Source organism: Heterodontus francisci, chromosome 18 (genome assembly GCF_036365525.1).
Source record: "Heterodontus francisci isolate sHetFra1 chromosome 18, sHetFra1.hap1, whole genome shotgun sequence".
Classification (NCBI taxonomy): domain Eukaryota; kingdom Metazoa; phylum Chordata; class Chondrichthyes; order Heterodontiformes; family Heterodontidae; genus Heterodontus; species Heterodontus francisci.
In genome coordinates this window covers 20,721,977-20,741,894 of record NC_090388.1, presented here as the reverse complement: position 1 = coordinate 20,741,894, position 19,918 = coordinate 20,721,977, and the positions used below count along the sequence as shown (strand labels likewise).

At 42.3% G+C, this 19,918-nt stretch overlaps 1 protein-coding gene across 2 annotated transcripts in view; it reads left to right on the top strand.

The window, feature by feature from the left end:
- The window catches only part of arid2 (AT-rich interactive domain 2), a 172,334-nt gene extending 152,777 nt beyond the window's left edge, over positions 1–19,557 (top strand). For both annotated transcript variants that reach the window (XM_068050387.1, XM_068050388.1), the window contains 6 exons: positions 9,476–9,630; positions 13,702–13,840; positions 13,940–14,028; positions 15,495–15,615; positions 15,728–15,819; positions 18,082–19,557. In XM_068050387.1, coding sequence (XP_067906488.1) covers positions 9,476–9,630; positions 13,702–13,840; positions 13,940–14,028; positions 15,495–15,615; positions 15,728–15,819; positions 18,082–18,214 — 729 coding nt within the window. In that variant the 3' untranslated portion in view covers positions 18,215–19,557. The remainder of the gene's footprint in view (positions 1–9,475; positions 9,631–13,701; positions 13,841–13,939; positions 14,029–15,494; positions 15,616–15,727; positions 15,820–18,081) is intronic.
- Positions 19,558–19,918: the final 361 nt, after the last annotated feature.

Below are 19,918 nucleotides of genomic sequence, written 5' to 3'. Positions count from 1 at the left end.
GCTAGCTTGTAGCTCTCAAGCGCCCTAACTGAGCCTTCACGTCTCATCCTAACATAAGCCTCCTTCTTCCTCTTGACAAGCGCTTCAACTTCTTTAGTAAACCACGGCTCCCTCGCACGACAACTTCCTCCCTGCCTCACAGGTACATACTTATCAAGGACACGCAGTAGCTGCTCCTTGAATAAGCTCCACATTTTGATTGTTCCCATCCCCTGCAGTTTCCTTCCCCATCCTACGCTTCCTAAACCTTGCCTAATCGCATCATAATTTCCTTTCCCCCAGTTATAATTCTTGCCCTGCGGTATATACCTGTCCCTGCCCATCGCTAAGGTAAACCTAACCGAATTGTGATCACTATCACCAAAGTGCTCACCTACATCTAAATCTAACACCTGGCCGGGTTCATTTCCCAGTACCAAATCCAATGTGGCATCGCCCCTGGTTGGCCTGTCCACATACTGTGTCAGAAAACCCTCCTGCACACACTGGACAAAAACTGACCCATCTAAAGTACTCGAACTATAGTATTTCCAGTCGATATTTGGAAAGTTAAAGTCCCCCATAACAACTACCCTGTTACTCTCACCCCTGTCGAGAATCATCTTCGCTATCCTTTCCTCTACATCTCTGGAACTATTCGGAGGTCTATAAAAGACTCCCAACAGGGTAACCTCACCTCTCCTGTTTCTAACCTCAGCCCATACTACCTCAGTAGCCGAGTCCTCAAACGTCCTTTCTGTCGCTGTAATACTCTCCTTGATTAACAATGCCACACCCCCCCCTCTTTTACCATCTTCTCTGTTCTTACTGAAACATCTAAATCCCGGATTCTGCAACATCCATTCCTGCCCCTGCTCTACCCATGTCTCTGAAATGGCCACTACATCGAGATCCCAGGTACCAACCCATGCTGCAAGCTCACCCACCTTATTCCGGATGCTCCTGGCGTTGAAATAGACACACTTTAAACCAGGTTCTTGCTTGCCAGTGCCCTCTTGCGTCCTTGTAACCATATCCCTGACCTCACTACTCTCAACATCCTGTACACTGGCACTACAATTTAGGTTCCCATTCCCCTGCTGAATTAGTTTAAACCCCCCCGAAGAGCACTAGCAAACCTCCCCCCCCAGGATATTGGTACCCCTCTGGTTCAGGTGAAGACCATCCTGTTTGTAGAGGTCCCACCTACCCCAGAAAGAGCCCCAATTATCCAGGAAACCAAAACCCTCCCTCCTGCACCATCCCTGCAGCCACGTGTTCAACTCCTCTCTCTCCCTATTCCTCGCTTCGCTATCACGTGGCACGGGCAACAACCCAGAGATAACAACTCTGTTTGTTCTCGCTCTAAGCTTCCACCCTAGCTCCCTAAATTTCTGTCTTAAATCCCCATCTCTCTTCCTACCTATGTCGTTGGTGCCTATGTGGACCACGACTTGGGGCTGCTCCCCCTCCCCATTAAGGATCCCAAAAACACGATCCGAGACATCACGAACCCTGGCACCTGGGAGGCAACATACCAACCGTGAGTCTCTCTCGTTCCCACAGAACCTCCTATCTGTTCCCCTAACTATGGAGTCCCCAATGACTAATGTTCTGCTCCTCTTCCCCCTTCCCTTCTGAGCAACAGGGACAGACTCTGTGCCAGATATCTGTACCCCATTGCTTACCCCTGGTAAGTCGTCCCCCGCAACAGTATCCAAAACGGTATACCTGTTGTTGAGGGAAACGGCCACAGGGGATCCCTGCACTGCCTGCTGGTTCCCTCTCCTTCCCCTGACGGTAACCCATCTACCTACTTCTTTTACCTGAGGTGTGACTACCTCCCCATAACTCCTCTCAATAACCTCCTCCGCCTCCCGAATGATCCGAAGTTCATCCAGCTCCAGCTCCAGTTCCCTAACGCGGTTCTCGAGGAGCTGGAGTTGGGTGCACTTCCCACAGATGCAGTCAGCAGGGACACTCTTGGCGACCCTTACCTCCCACATTCTGCAGGAGGAACATGCAACTGCCTTAACCTCCATTCCCACTATTCCAAATTCCCAACAAATCTACTGAAAAACCAAAAAAACAAAAAGTCAAAACTTGTTAGGTTAGCAATCCAACGGACAGAACTTCCTAAATAAAAAGCTTACCTTATCAACACACCAGAGTCCTTTTTTTATGGTTAGAGGAGGAGGGTGGGTGGGAGACACTACACGTGTAGTGTCTCGGGTACAGCCACCACACAAATATATACCTTTTTCCTTACCCAGCAGTCCCCTGGTCCTCCGAAAACAAAAGGGAATTCACTTTTAAACTTATGCTGAAATTGACTTCACAGCTGTAAGCCCGTTCACGCACCTCCGTTGCTATCCACGCTGCAGTCACCGAAACTAAAAGAAAGAGATTCTAAACCACACAAATATATACCTTTTTCCTTACCCAGCAGTCCCCTGGTCCTCCGAAAACAAAAGGGAATTCACTTTTAAACTTACGCTGAAATTGACTTCACAGCTGTAAGCCCGTTCACGCACCTCCGTTGCTATCCACGCTGTAGTCACCGAAACTAAAAGAAAGAGATTCTAAACCACACAAATATATACCTTTTTCCTTACCCAGCAGTCCCCTGGTCCTCCGAAAACAAAAGGGAATTCACTTTTAAACTTACGCTGAAATTGACTTCACGGCTGTAAGCCCGTTCACGCACCTCCGTTGCTATCCACGCTGCAGTCACCGAAACTAAAAGAAAGAGATTCTAAACCACACAAATATATACCTTTTTCCTTACCCAGCAGTCCCCTGGTCCTCCGAAAACAAAAGGGAATTCACTTTTAAACTTACGCTGAAATTGACTTCACAGCTGTAAGCCCGTTCACGCACCTCCGTTGCTATCCACGCTGCAGTCACCAAAACTAAAAGAAAGAGATTCTAAACCACACAAATATATACCTTTTTCCTTACCCAGCAGTCCCCTGGTCCTCCGAAAACAAAAGGGAATTCACTTTTAAACTTACGCTGAAATTGACTTCACAGCTGTAAGCCCGTTCACGCACCTCCGTTGCTATCCACGCTGCAGTCACCGAAACTAAAAGAAAGAGATTCTAAACCACACAAATATATACCTTTTTCCTTACCCAGCAGTCCCCTGGTCCTCCGAAAACAAAAGGGAATTCACTTTTAAACTTACGCTGAAATTGACTTCACAGCTGTAAGCCCGTTCACGCACCTCCGTTGCTATCCACGCTGCAGTCACCGAAACTAAAAGAAAGAGATTCTAAACCACACAAATATATACCTTTTTCCTTACCCAGCAGTCCCCTGGTCCTCCGAAAACAAAAGGGAATTCACTTTTAAACTTACGCTGAAATTGACTTCACAGCTGTAAGCCCGTTCACGCACCTCCGTTGCTATCCACGCTGTAGTCACCGAAACTAAAAGAAAGAGATTCTAAACCACACAAATATATACCTTTTTCCTTACCCAGCAGTCCCCTGGTCCTCCGAAAACAAAAGGGAATTCACTTTTAAACTTACGCTGAAATTGACTTCACGGCTGTAAGCCCGTTCACGCACCTCCGTTGCTATCCACGCTGCAGTCACCGAAACTAAAAGAAAGAGATTCTAAACCACACAAATATATACCTTTTTCTTTACCCAGCAGTCCCCTGGTCCTCCGAAAACAAAAGGGAATTCACATTTAAACTTACGCTGAAATTGACTTCACAGCTGTAAGCCCGTTCACGCACCTCCGTTGCTATCCACGCTGCAGTCACCGAAACTAAAAGAAAGAGATTCTAAACCACACAAATATATACCTTTTTCCTTACCCAGCAGTCCCCTGGTCCTCCGAAAACAAAAGGGAATTCACTTTTAAACTTACGCTGAAATTGACTTCACAGCTGTAAGCCCGTTCACGCACCTCCGTTGCTATCCACGCTGCAGTCACCGAAACTAAAAGAAAGAGATTCTAAACCACACAAATATATACCTTTTTCCTTACCCAGCAGTCCCCTGGTCCTCCGAAAACAAAAGGGAATTCACTTTTAAACTTACGCTGAAATTGACTTCACAGCTGTAAGCCCGTTCACGCACCTCCGTTGCTATCCACGCTGCAGTCACCGAAACTAAAAGAAAGAGATTCTAAACCACACAAATATATACCTTTTTCCTTACCCAGCAGTCCCCTGGTCCTCCGAAAACAAAAGGGAATTCACTTTTAAACTTACGCTGAAATTGACTTCACAGCTGTAAGCCCGTTCACGCACCTCCGTTGCTATCCACGCTGCAGTCACCGAAACTAAAAGAAAGAGATTCTAAACCACACAAATATATACCTTTTTCCTTACCCAGCAGTCCCCTGGTCCTCCGAAAACAAAAGGGAATTCACTTTTAAACTTACGCTGAAATTGACTTCACAGCTGTAAGCCCGTTCACGCACCTCCGTTGCTATCCGCGCTGTAGTCACCGAAACTAAAAGAAAGAGATTCTAAACCACACAAATATATACCTTTTTCCTTACCCAGCAGTCCCCTGGTCCTCCGAAAACAAAAGGGAATTCACTTTTAAACTTACGCTGAAATTGACTTCACGGCTGTAAGCCCGTTCACGCACCTCCGTTGCTATCCACGCTGCAGTCACCGAAACTAAAAGAAAGAGATTCTAAACCACACAAATATATACCTTTTTCTTTACCCAGCAGTCCCCTGGTCCTCCGAAAACAAAAGGGAATTCACTTTTAAACTTACGCTGAAATTGACTTCACAGCTGTAAGCCCGTTCACGCACCTCCGTTGCTATCCACGCTGCAGTCACCGAAACTAAAAGAAAGAGATTCTAAACCACACAAATATATACCTTTTTCCTTACCCAGCAGTCCCCTGGTCCTCCGAAAACAAAAGGGAATTCACTTTTAAACTTACGCTGAAATTGACTTCACAGCTGTAAGCCCGTTCACGCACCTCCGTTGCTATCCACGCTGCAGTCACCGAAACTAAAAGAAAGAGATTCTAAACCACACAAATATATACCTTTTTCCTTACCCAGCAGTCCCCTGGTCCTCCGAAAACAAAAGGGAATTCACTTTTAAACTTACGCTGAAATTGACTTCACAGCTGTAAGCCCGTTCACGCACCTCCGTTGCTATCCACGCTGCAGTCACCGAAACTAAAAGAAAGAGATTCTAAACCACACAAATATATACCTTTTTCCTTACCCAGCAGTCCCCTGGTCCTCCGAAAACAAAAGGGAATTCACTTTTAAACTTACGCTGAAATTGACTTCACAGCTGTAAGCCCGTTCACGCACCTCCGTTGCTATCCACGCTGCAGTCACCAAAACTAAAAGAAAGAGATTCTAAACCACACAAATATATACCTTTTTCCTTACCCAGCAGTCCCCTGGTCCTCCGAAAACAAAAGGGAATTCACTTTTAAACTTACGCTGAAATTGACTTCACAGCTGTAAGCCCGTTCACGCACCTCCGTTGCTATCCACGCTGCAGTCACCGAAACTAAAAGAAAGAGATTCTAAACCACACAAATATATACCTTTTTCCTTACCCAGCAGTCCCCTGGTCCTCCGAAAACAAAAGGGAATTCACTTTTAAACTTACGCTGAAATTGACTTCACAGCTGTAAGCCCGTTCACGCACCTCCGTTGCTATCCACGCTGCAGTCACCGAAACTAAAAGAAAGAGATTCTAAACCACACAAATATATACCTTTTTCCTTACCCAGCAGTCCCCTGGTCCTCCGAAAACAAAAGGGAATTCACTTTTAAACTTACGCTGAAATTGACTTCACAGCTGTAAGCCCGTTCACGCACCTCCGTTGCTATCCACGCTGTAGTCACCGAAACTAAAAGAAAGAGATTCTAAACCACACAAATATATACCTTTTTCCTTACCCAGCAGTCCCCTGGTCCTCCGAAAACAAAAGGGAATTCACTTTTAAACTTACGCTGAAATTGACTTCACGGCTGTAAGCCCGTTCACGCACCTCCGTTGCTATCCACGCTGCAGTCACCGAAACTAAAAGAAAGAGATTCTAAACCACACAAATATATACCTTTTTCTTTACCCAGCAGTCCCCTGGTCCTCCGAAAACAAAAGGGAATTCACATTTAAACTTACGCTGAAATTGACTTCACAGCTGTAAGCCCGTTCACGCACCTCCGTTGCTATCCACGCTGCAGTCACCGAAACTAAAAGAAAGAGATTCTAAACCACACAAATATATACCTTTTTCCTTACCCAGCAGTCCCCTGGTCCTCCGAAAACAAAAGGGAATTCACTTTTAAACTTACGCTGAAATTGACTTCACAGCTGTAAGCCCGTTCACGCACCTCCGTTGCTATCCACGCTGCAGTCACCGAAACTAAAAGAAAGAGATTCTAAACCACACAAATATATACCTTTTTCCTTACCCAGCAGTCCCCTGGTCCTCCGAAAACAAAAGGGAATTCACTTTTAAACTTACGCTGAAATTGACTTCACAGCTGTAAGCCCGTTCACGCACCTCCGTTGCTATCCACGCTGCAGTCACCAAAACTAAAAGAAAGAGATTCTAAACCACACAAATATATACCTTTTTCCTTACCCAGCAGTCCCCTGGTCCTCCGAAAACAAAAGGGAATTCACTTTTAAACTTACGCTGAAATTGACTTCACAGCTGTAAGCCCGTTCACGCACCTCCGTTGCTATCCACGCTGCAGTCACCGAAACTAAAAGAAAGAGATTCTAAACCACACAAATATATACCTTTTTCCTTACCCAGCAGTCCCCTGGTCCTCCGAAAACAAAAGGGAATTCACTTTTAAACTTACGCTGAAATTGACTTCACAGCTGTAAGCCCGTTCACGCACCTCCGTTGCTATCCGCGCTGTAGTCACCGAAACTAAAAGAAAGAGATTCTAAACCACACAAATATATACCTTTTTCCTTACCCAGCAGTCCCCTGGTCCTCCGAAAACAAAAGGGAATTCACTTTTAAACTTACGCTGAAATTGACTTCACGGCTGTAAGCCCGTTCACGCACCTCCGTTGCTATCCACGCTGCAGTCACCGAAACTAAAAGAAAGAGATTCTAAACCACACAAATATATACCTTTTTCTTTACCCAGCAGTCCCCTGGTCCTCCGAAAACAAAAGGGAATTCACTTTTAAACTTACGCTGAAATTGACTTCACAGCTGTAAGCCCGTTCACGCACCTCCGTTGCTATCCACGCTGCAGTCACCAAAACTAAAAGAAAGAGATTCTAAACCACACAAATATATACCTTTTTCCTTACCCAGCAGTCCCCTGGTCCTCCGAAAACAAAAGGGAATTCACTTTTAAACTTACGCTGAAATTGACTTCACAGCTGTAAGCCCGTTCACGCACCTCCGTTGCTATCCACGCTGCAGTCACCGAAACTAAAAGAAAGAGATTCTAAACCACACAAATATATACCTTTTTCCTTACCCAGCAGTCCCCTGGTCCTCCGAAAACAAAAGGGAATTCACTTTTAAACTTACGCTGAAATTGACTTCACAGCTGTAAGCCCGTTCACGCACCTCCGTTGCTATCCACGCTGCAGTCACCAAAACTAAAAGAAAGAGATTCTAAACCACACAAATATATACCTTTTTCCTTACCCAGCAGTCCCCTGGTCCTCCGAAAACAAAAGGGAATTCACTTTTAAACTTACGCTGAAATTGACTTCACAGCTGTAAGCCCGTTCACGCACCTCCGTTGCTATCCACGCTGCAGTCACCGAAACTAAAAGAAAGAGATTCTAAACCACACAAATATATACCTTTTTCCTTACCCAGCAGTCCCCTGGTCTTCCGAAAACAAAAGGGAATTCACTTTTAAACTTACGCTGAAATTGACTTCACAGCTGTAAGCCCGTTCACGCTCCTCCGTTGCTATCCACGCTGCAGTCACCGAAACTAAAAGAAAGAGATTCTAAACCACACAAATATATACCTTTTTCCTTACCCAGCAGTCCCCTGATCCTCCGAAAACAAAAGGGAATTCACTTTTAAACTTACGCTGAAATTGACTTCACAGCTGTAAGCCCGTTCACGCACCTCCGTTGCTATCCACGCTGCAGTCACCGAAACTAAAAGAAAGTATCTGAAGTATTGTGTTAAGTTTTAGACACCACACCTCAGGGAGGACTTATTCGTCTTGGAGGGGATCCAGCACAGATTCACTAGAATGATTCACTAGATGCCAAGGCTTAAACGCTCAAATTATGAGGACAGGTTGCATAAATGTGGCTTCTATTCCCTTAAGTTAGAAAGTTGAGAGGTGATCTAAGTAACATCTTTAAAATGATAAGGTTTCATACTGTAGTTACAGTAAAACTATTTCCTCAGCTGAGCTCTTCCTGTCTGGTTTACATATGACAAATGTTCCTTTAGCAGTATTACTACACCACTAGTAGCAACCCAGCAGATCCAATTCTCAACCACTTCAGCGTCAAGTTCTGTCACTGCACTTCCAACAGGAATCACTGAACAGTTATAAGGAATGGGACATCTGGTCAATTTTTCTCTCCCGCTTTTACCAACCGTACCATGATCACTGCTGAGACCAGCTGATTCAGCAAATGCTGTTTTTTTTTAATCTGTATTGTCCAGTTACTCACTGAATAACTTTGCTCAGTCAATGGAGGTGAACTTTATATTTCTGTTTTTAAATTTGCATGGAAAAATGAAATTGATGTGGAGAAATGAAATTTGCTGCAGTATTTTATGGTTATGTTAGTCATGTTTTATGGTTATATTTGATCAAGTTTTCCAAAAGGGTCCAGTAGGCACAGCAGTGTTTTTACACTTAGGAAGGTCAGTAATGTTTGGATTAAACCTAATAAACATAGCATTTAATGTTTCTTCAATTGGATATAGTGTTGTATTCAATCTATTTTGACTTTCAGTATCTTGATGTGTAGTAATTAGCATGAGCGAAATAGCATTTCTTGTAATACTTAAAAGTATTAAATTACTTTGCAGACAGTGTATATAATTGGACAAGATACAGTGAATAAAATATATACACTGTGTCCTACCAGTCCTTATTTTTACTTGGTCTTAATGATGATCCTCAAATTTCTACTAAGAGCATAACTTACTCTAGCATTAGGTGGTGATGGGCCAGGTTTTGCTGGAAGAAGTAACAGCATCAGAATGACTCGTGTTGTTATTAATGAGCACTTCCAGCAACTTTATGGGCTACACGCTTTAAAGCCTAAATGTGCAGTTACCCGCTCCAGCTAAATCTGGCTGAATGCCTTCAAACTGATGGCACATTTTAATATTGTATTGTCAAATTGCAATAGGGCAAAAAAAACTTTTGGTCATCTTAGCTCAGAATGTATCATTCAGCCTTAATTGAAGTTGGTAGTACTGCATATTTCAGTAGTATTAATGCGCAAGGATATGAATATTTTTCAAAGTTATTTTGCCGGAAATTGTGTCTGAACTGGTTTTAATATGACAAATGTTCCTGCAGTCTGCTCCTTTAGCAGTATCAACAATGCCAGCAGAAGCAACCCAGCAGATCAGTTCTCAGCCTGTTCAGCATCAAGTTCTATCACCACATCAACATGGCGAGCTAACAAGAAAACCAGGTCAAAATTTCATGTGCCTGTGGCAGGCATGCAAAAGGTGAATCACGTTTTTCTTCTTAAACAGTGCTTCTGTTAAAGTTACGTTATTATTGGAGGTGGTTTTTCAGAGAAATCATGTTGTTTTTCCTGTAACCCTTTTTGAAAAAATAAAATGCTTTTGAGCCACTCCCTGTTCAACGCACTATCAAACTGGGGTGGCTAGCCAGTCTGCTTGTGAGGTTCTACAGCTCTGTAATCTGAGGTGACTTGCCATCTAATTTTTGCTTCCTTTCTGGATAATTTGAATGACCATAGAAACCATAGAAATAGGAAGAAATCTGTGACCTTTTACTGCATGTTAGCTTCCTGGTGTAGCTCAAAGGCTTAACTTAATTAATTTTATCTACTTCATTAGTTTTCCAGTGTAGTTCAAAGGCTTAAGTTAATTTTATGTTCAAAGTAGTTTTTGTATATGCTCACACTTGGAGGTGTACTGGTCACGCCAATAAAGCAGTCCAATTGTCTTATGCTAAAGTCTGTGCCCGAACTGTCCAATATATAATCATAGGAAGGTGTAACCTGGGGATTAACAATAGGATCCTGTTGTGTCCATATTGGATATTGTGCCTTTCTCACATTGTCATTTGCGCTGCTTCTTTCAGAGGGTGAAATTAAAGCACTTCAGCAAGATGTGGCTAGGTACAAATAATTAGGCTGCTTTATTTTTATGACAGCAAGTAAAACTATTCTTTTATGACAATATATTAAAGATCAGTTTGTTATAAAGGTAAATTAATTAAACGGTAGGAAATCACATTAGAAGTGACAAGACTTCAAAGTAATTTTGGGTGCTGTAAAGCGTTTTGGGAGTCCTGAGATAGTGAAAGGTGTTTTATAAATGCGAATCTGTCTGTCTTTCTTTGATATTGGCATCTTTCAAATATGTAAGTGTAAAATTGAACTAAATAAATTTAAATAATAGAAGTTAACAGAAAATTATGTAAATTTGAAGGGAGAGCAAGTTTTGTTTATGTGCTAAACTCTGAACATGCTAGATTTTCATAACTTTGAACAAAACTGAATTAACATATTTTGTATGCTAATTCTAGTATTAATGCCATTAGAATTTTGTATAATTTTTACATATGTAATGTGATGTAAAATCTAGTATTTTGAAAGCAGAAAATGTCTTTAAGAAAGGATTTAGTTATAAATTTAGATATCAAAGCAACAAATATTTGCATTTATATAGCATCCTTAATATAGTAAAATGTCCCAGTGGGCTTCACAGGAGCAATTATCAAACAAATGTTGACACTGAGCCCCACAAGGACATTTTGGAAAGAGGTAGATTTTATGAAGCATCTTAATGGAGGAGAAGCCCCTGGAGAGGCTTGGGGAGGGAATTGTAGAACCTAGGGCCCAGGTAGCTGAAGGTATGATGCCAGTTGTAGAGCAATTAAAATCAGGGATGCACAAGAGTCCAGAATTGGAGGGCATGAGGAGGTTATGGAGATGTGGAGGGGCAAGGCTGTGGACGGATTTGAAAACAAGGACGTGTATTTTAAAATTGAGGCGTTGCTGGACCGGGAGCCATTGTAAGTCAATGAACATGGGTGATTGGTGAATGGGACTTGGTGCAAGGTTGGATATGGGCAGCAGAGTTTAGGATGTGTTTAAGTTTATGGAAGATGGGAGGCTGACTAGGAGAACATTAAAATAGCCAAGTCTGGAGGTAAAAGAGGCATTGATGAGGGTTTCAGCAGCAAATGAGATGAGGCATCGCTACGGAGGTGGAAGTAGGTGATCTCAGTGATGGAGTGAAGGTGTGGTCGGAAACTCTTATTAGGGTCAACTAGGAGGCCAAGGTGCCAAATAGTCTGGTTCAGCCTCAGGCAGTGACCAGGGATGGAGTCTGTGGCAAGGACTGAAGACAATGGGCTGAATTTTACAGAACCCCGACATCAGGGGTCATGGCGGGGGAAGCTGGAAAATGCCTCCGGGAGAGGGTTGCCACGCACCCTGACGCCATGAGGGCCTGGCCCAATATTGCCGGCAGCGGCAGGGCCTCATGGTGCCCTCCCCCGGCCGCTTGGTGACGAGACCTCCGTTAAAATATGTATATAAATGTAAATCATCAAATTAATTACCTTCGTGTTCCTGCCATCTGTCCTGGTCCGATATTCGTGCCTGTGGCTGGCACTCCAGCACCTTCGGATCCCCATCTGGGGAACCGTGGCGTAACACTGGTGGGGAGGGGGTAGCAGGTAAGTTTCTCAGTGTGGGGGGTAGGGGGTGAATGGGGGATTGGGGTCAAACTGTTATCATTGGTGTAGGGGATGGTGAGAAGGGTCATAGTGTAAAGTTTATGTACTTGGGTTGGGTGGAAGTTCAAGTGGATAAGTTAAGTGTTTTGGGGGAGTAGAGGGCAAGTAATTTGTTCTATCGTTATTGTGGGGGGGGAGTGGGCAGAGAGGGGCAAATTACATGTATTTAAATTTCTTTTTGACCGGTTTCTTAAAAAATTTTAATTGATTGGTAGAGCTCGAAGGCCTTTAAAAATGCTGTCTGTACCTGCGCACAGGCAGCTGATACCATTGTCCCTCCACGTCATCGGGTACTGGCGGGGGTGGGGGACGGTCGACCCCAACTATTTAAGTGAGCCACCACGCTTAATATCGTGGCATCTACGCAATGTGCGGCCTGCCATGGGCAGATCGCCATTGTTTTCGTGGGACTATAAATTTCAGCCCAGTGGCTTCGGGCGTCCCAATATTTAGTTGGAGGAAATTTCTACTTATCCAGAACTTGATGCTGGACAAGAAGCGTGGCATATCAGACAGTGGGGTTGAGAGAAATGGTGGTGAAGTACAGTTGGATATCATCACTGTACAGGTGGATCTTGACCTTGTGTCTTTGAATGATGTCAATGAGGGGTAGCACGTAGATGAGAAATAGGAGGGAGCCAAGGATAGATCCTCTGGCGCCAGAGGTAACAGTGCAGGATGGGAAGAGAAGCCATTGCAGGTGATTCTCTGGCTGTGACTGGATAGGATAAACTTAGGTGCATTGGTCACAGCAGAGTAATATACTTCATCTATAGATACATTTCCTCTTTGAGTTAGGGAATACATTCAGTTCTTTGTATTGTTTACTGATTCTATCAGAAAAGGTTCACTGGGCTGATTCCTGTGATGAGCAGATTGTCTTATGAGGATGGGCCATATGGTCTTCTCCTCTTACTTCTTGTGTTGATGAAATCAGCCATGATCGTATTGAATGGCGGAGCAGGCGTGAGGGGCTGAATTGCCTACTGCTGCTAGTTCTTATGTTCATGACAGGTTGAGCAGGCTGGGCTATACCCTTTGGAGTTTAGAAGAATCTTATTGAAACATATAAGATTCTGAGAGGGCTTGACAGGTTAGGTGCTGAGAGAATGTTCCCCTTGTGGGGGAATCTAGAACTAGGGGACACAGTTTCAAAAGAAGACAGAAATGAGGAGGAATTTCTTTTCTCAGAGGGCCATTAATCTTTGAAATTCTCTTCCCCAGACAGCAGTGGAGGATGGATCATTGAATATATTCAAAGCTGAGTTCGACAGAATTTTGATCTATAGGGGAGTCGAGGGTTATGGGGGTAGGCAAGAAAGTGGAGTTAAGGCCACAATCAAGTCAGCCATGATCTTATCAAATGGCAGAGCAGGCTCAAGGGGCCGAATGGCCTATTCCTCCTAATTCTATGTTCTTAAATTATTTTTAGTCTTCGTTTTTATTCCATTTGTCACTCCTTTCCCTTTAACAAAAAAGTGCATCCTTTTTTAAGAAAGGAATTTCTGTCAGAACTACTGCAGATACTGAATGCTAATGTTGACTTCAAATAGGTGAAAAACATAGTAGGATAAAATCTGGAAGGAGGTCGAAAAATACAAAATGAGGAGATGCTAAGAGCGGTGGTGTTTTAGGAAGCGACTGTTGGAGGAACCCTTTGTTGGGAGAGGATTGGTGGTTCTTGTCTTCTGCTGAATACTGGAGGGCTCACCTGGTCTAACGAAGAATTAGTAACTAAGTACAAGTAAGCACCACTGGAATTGTGCTTGAGGGAACTAAAATATCTTTTTTTCAAATTTTAGATGGTTTGATTCTCCTTCTCGGGTGTACTACCATGCAGCAACTGAGCATGGAGGGAAAGATGTGTATCCGGGTGCATGTATGTGGGAGGCCTGTGAACACTTGCCACGGCAGCGATTCTCCTTCATTACTCACTTACAGGTATGTAGCTGCAGGATTTGTGAAGTAGCAGCTTGTTCCTTTGTTTTGTTTATAAAAATGTGGTAGTACTGTGATGGTTTGATTTTATTTTATAAATAGGATAAACACTGCACAAAAGAAGCACTCCTTACAGGACTGAAGAAGCTTGAAGAGCAAGCACAAAGTGGAAACCAGAAAACTTCCAATAAGTAAGGAAAAAAGCACTAATATTTAAATATGAAAAGTTATAGAGTTTAGTATATGAGTACATATGTTACACTACTGGAACCAGATAATTGGGATATTAAATTATTGAATTTTAGCCACTCCAGTCCGTTTTGAAGTTGGTTCAGGCCTGGTGATACTTTACAATTTGAATGGCTTAACAACCATCCTCCTCTGCTGCTTCCCCACCTTCCCCTTGGGTACCAAGCTAAACGTCCCCCGAGGCTGTACCTGCCCTAGCTCTGAAGCTATGTCAGTCTTCAGTTTTTCTCCTATCTCTCCTCATGCCCTCTCCAAGCATATCATTTCCATGAGACCCACCTCCTGCACCCTTAACCCAATTTCCACTAAACTGTCAAACTCTCAACCTCTCTTCTTGGTCACCATGCAAGCTGACATTGTAAATGATTCCCTGTCCTCCAGTACTGTCCACCTCCCTTTCAAAACTGGCGTCGTCCCCTTCTCAAAAAAGCATCACCCAATGACTCCTCTGTTTCTGCACACTACTGCCCTATCTCAACCTTCAATTTTCTCTCAAGACCTTGAATGTATAGTCATCTCCCAAATCTCTTCCCATCTCTACTGCAACTCCATGTTTGAAGTTTTCTGATCAGACTTTCACCCTTGCCACAGCACTGAAATGATCCTAACGAAAGTCTCAAATTATATCCTCTGTGACTGTGACTATGGTGTATTATTCCTTCACATCCCCTTTGACCTCTCTGCAGCAGCTTTTAATACGGTCGGCCACACTATCCTCCTCCAACACTTTTCCTCTGTTGTCTAGTTCAATGGGACTGCCCTTCCTTGGATCCACGCTTGCCTATCCAATCATAGCCAGAGCATCTCCAGCAATGGCTTCTCTTCCCACCCCAGAACCATTGCCCTTGGATTCCCCAAAGATCTAACCTCAGCCCCTCCTTTTCCCCGTCTACATGCCGTCCCTTAGTTATATCATCCAAAGCTCAGCTTTCACACGTATTCTGCTACTGTATCCTAACCTGTGCATGATCTCTTCTTGCTGATCTACATTGACTTCCAATGCTCAAACACCTACAAATCGTAATTCTCATTTTCATCTTTGAATCCTTTCATGTCCTTTCCCCTCCCTATCTCTGTAATGTCCGCAGCCATGAATCACCCCTTCCTAAACCCCTGTGCATGCTCTCCTCCTTTAAGGCTTTCCTTAAAACCTGTCTTTGTGCAAGCATTTGGTCTAAATCTCTTCCTTTGTCACAGAGCACATTTGTGGCTGATTACACCACTGTGAAGCACTTTGGGATGTTTATCTGCTAAAGGCTATATAAATGCAAGTTGATTTAACCTTGTTTTTAAATGAAAAGCTTTCCTTCATTCTCCATGAGTGCATAGTCTTCTGTTTGTCGGAGGGAGAATGCTGATATTTGATATGTTTTACATTGGCCTTGTTAATTTTTCATTATTTCTACAGGCAGACACCTGCTGGAGCTACTTCTACTCCTAAAGCACAGAAAGCTATTGTGAATCATCCCAGTGCTGCTCTTGTGGCATTGCGGAGAGGATCAAGGAACCTTGCGTTTAGGGACTATATGGTGAGTTAAATAAATTGGGTTGAGTTTGATTTAAGCAGTTAGAGTAGTTTGTTTCCTGCAGTCTAGCATATTTTCTTCAAAACCAACCTAACTTTCTCAATTCTTTTCCCAGGACGAAAAGGAAGATCCAATAACGAAACACATCAGGCTGACAGCTGCCTTAATTTTAAAAAATGTTGCTAAATATTCAGATTGTGGTCGCAGGTAACAAGATGTTTTGTTTCTTTACTTATAAGTGTAGTTCTATTATAGGCAGTAAATCAAGATAGATAGTGTTCTGTAAGGCATTAGAGAGGCCCAGCCATTTGATCTCATGCACTTGGGAAGTCTCAGTTACAGTAACTTGCGTTTGCATGGTGCTATGCATGGGCTGGGACATAGTGCAAGAAGAGGTTTCCAAATTAGGATGATGCAACTCTGTGGAGAATTTGAATTTGATCACTGGGAGACAAAGAACCGGTGAGGATGGTTACTTGGAGTGGGACATAAAAACATAAGAACTAGGAGCATGAATAGGCAATTCAGCCCCTCGAGCCTGCCTCGCCATTCAGTACGATCATGGCTGGTGTCATCTCAGCCTCAACTCCACTTTCCTGCCTCCATAACCCTTCAACCCATTACTAATTAAAAATCTGTCTAACTCCTCAAATTTACTCAATGTCGCGGCATTCACCGCACTCTGGGGTAGTGAATTCCACAGACTCACGACCCTTTGAGAGAAGTAATTTCTCCTTATCTCTGTTTTAAATCTGCTACTCCTTATCCTAAAACTATGACCTCTCGTTCTGGATTGCCCCACAAGAGGAAACATCCTCTCTACATCTACTTTTGTCAATCCCCTTCATCATCTTATATATCTCAATTAGATCGCCTCTCATTCTTTTAAACTCTAGAGAATAAAGGCCTAAACTGCTAAATCTCTCTTCATAAGACACTCATCTCTGGAATTAATCTAGCGAACCACCTCTGAACTGCCTCCAGTGCAACTACATCCCTCCTCAAGTAAGGGGACCAAAACTGTATGCAGTACTCCAGGTGCGGTCTCACTAATGCCTTGTACAGTTGCAGCAACACTTCCTTACTTTTATATTCTATTCCTTTAGCAATAAATGTCAAAATTCCATTTGCCTTCCTTATTATCTACTGTACCTGCATTCTAGCTTTCTGCGATTCATGCACGAGGACACCCAGATCCCTCTGCACCGAAGCATTCTGAAGTTTCTCTCCATTTCGATAATTTGCTTTTCTATTCTTCCGACCAAAATGGATAACCTCACACTTATCCACGTTAACCTCCATCTGCCAGATTTTGGCCCATTCACCTAACCTATCCATATCCATTTGTAAATTTCTTATTTCTTTATTGCAACTTACTATCCCACCTATTTTAGTGTCATCTGCAATTTGGCTGTAGTACCTTCTATCCCTGCATCCAAGTCATTAATATAGATTGTAAATAGTTGGGGCCCAAGGACCGAACCCTGTGACACCCCACTAGTTACATCTTGCCAACCAGAAAAAGACCCACTTATCCCGACTCTCTGTTTTCTGTTGGTTAGCCAATCCTCTTTCCAAGCTAATAAATTGCCCATAATCCCATTTGATCTTACCTTGTGTATTAACCTTTTGTGCAGCACCTTATCAAATGCCTTCTGAAAGTCCAGATAAACTACATCTACAGGATCTCCGTTATCCACTTTGCTTGTTACAGCTTCGAAGAACTCTAGCAAATTAGTCAAACATGATTTACCCTTCATAAAACCATGCTGACTCTGATGGATTGCGTTTTGACTTTCTAAATGTCCTGTTATTGCTTCCTTAATAATGGATCCTAACAATTTCCCAACAATAGATGTTAAACTAACTGGTCTATAGTTTCCTAAACACAGCTTATTTGTGTCCAGGCCAATACTCCTCTATGCATGATGTTGTGGTGCTAACTAATCATTTCAGTCATTGATTCATTGCTATTTGATTTGAGAAGAGACCATTACCTGGGTGGGAGGGCACTTGAACACCTTGTTAATACCCTTAGCGTATCAGAAGTCTGGAAGCATGAACAATACAATTGTTCAATATATCCAGCCCGGTAATAAAGCTGGAGAATTTTGTGAACACAGAATATCAGCAGCCTGTAAACAGTTAAGACAGTACTTAATGCAAGCAAGGACTGAAGATGGGCACTTTCATCAATATTCTGCACCTAATTAGAATGGGGGACTTGGTTGTGAATATTATTTTTCCACTACTGGAATGTGACTTTAATGGACAGATATTCAACACAGAGCCAGAGCTTTCTGTGGGAGCATTAAAATAAGCCAAATGCTTAATTCAAAGGATTTCAGGCCAACACAATCATGCATTTTCTTCTAAGCACAGTAGCATTGCATTATATTGATGATTAAGCCTAGCTTAAAATGTTGAAAAGTCTTTAAAACCTGTGGATTTGTGCTGTTTTCCCTGCAGACTACTAAAGAGGCACGAGAGCCAATTGTCTGTACTAGCTCTTAGTAACATGGAAGCTTCCAGCACACTTGCCAAATGCCTTTTCGAACTTGTCCATCTAGAGCAATTGCAGCAACCAGAAAATAAACTCTGAAATGGTGTGTTGAGATGATGTATGTGGCCAGTGTGTACTGTATTCTAAAATACCCTGTTACCGGTTTCTGAAGAAAGCAACAAGTCTTAATGGGAAAAGGTTATTGTGGACATAGTTTCTTTTTTTCCATGATGCACAGAAGCTTTTCATTCTGATCACAAACTGAATCTATTGTTGACCAGCTTTTAATAGGAGCACCAGCTCTGTGTTCAGAATCCAGTACCAATTTCTTGTTAAAAGTTTGAAAATAGTAAATACTAAAAATGAGAGGCTACGCAGTTAGAATAATAGCATTAAATATTTTTACCCTGTACCCCATATGAGCACATTTTTATATTTCAGAATTAGTGACTAAGCTGGGTTTAATAGAACAGAAATTGACACACTGGATGTAATTGCTGCCATCTGAGAGGTCGCAGCTTATTTCTAGTGATGTGCTTTCTTGTTTAGAAATCAATAGCTTCTTTTTTCATACTTGAGCCAATATATTTTCACTTATTTATTATCACATGATCAATTGTAAATATTTGTGAATAAAATGAACTGACTTTCATGCCACTGCAATCACTGGAAACACAGCTTGTGGTATCATTAGCATTATTGTTAGAATATAGGACCTTTTTTTTCTAGTGTTTCCTGTCAATTGTAAGTAAATGTGATATATTCTCTGCAGTGGATGAATGTTCTTTAAGTCTGTGTAAATAATTCTGCAATGGTACTGATGCTGTAAAGTCAAAAGCAGTTTTGTGGAACTGATTTTTTGTATTATACACCTTGTAGAACTCATTTGCTGGTTGAAAGAGTATGGAATAATATATCTCATGTCATTTTGTAGAAGAAAACTATTGAAGGTATTTTTGGTTTACCCTAACTCGGACCCACTGAAAGATATCACTTAGTACAAGCGCGGTGCTTGTACAGGATTTTTTGTATTTGTAAATTGGTTTAAATACAAGGAATTTTATACAGGTTTTTCTCCCTGTGTTATATTTACATTAGGTGCAGGTATGGTATTTTCTTCGCTATTCATAACTTTTTTTTTCCAATCCAATTATAGTGCAGTATTTTAGTGTTTGTTCTTCCATCTTCAATATTGTACCATACCACATTCCTGTTTGGAATCTGTTCCTGTCTCTATTTTATGTCCTGAATGGTGTGTTATGTGATCTTTCATAACTGCCTATTGCCAGCTGTATTAGCATCCAGAGGAGGGAACACACTCCTTTCCCATTTCCTGCTGTGTCTGTAGAATGTGCAGTAAAAACATACAACAGTTTTACATTAGATGACTTTAATTACTTTGGTGACTCTTTATAGTTTTAAATAAAAGAGACTGGACATTTTTGTTTTAGTTTGCACTCATTTATTTTGATGTTTTGCTGCACACATTGGTTTTACAGAACCAATGTGAAACATAATGAACCAACCTACAACGTTCATAGCTGTTGACTGAATCATTTTAATTACTTTATCGCTGGTGGTTGTCGAAGAGAGTTAATTGTTGGAGTACAATTTTCATTGATTTAAATGAGACTTTACAGTGGCCCTGCCATGGAAAGTTTAACTCTGATGAGGAAACGTAGTGATGTTTCTGATCAAAGATGCTCCTGTGGCCTTTGTGCCAATGCAAAGTTGTTTTTCAACAGTTATTGACAGGAAAATGGTACTATAATTTGGTGTCAGGTTGGTAAACTTCATCTGCCC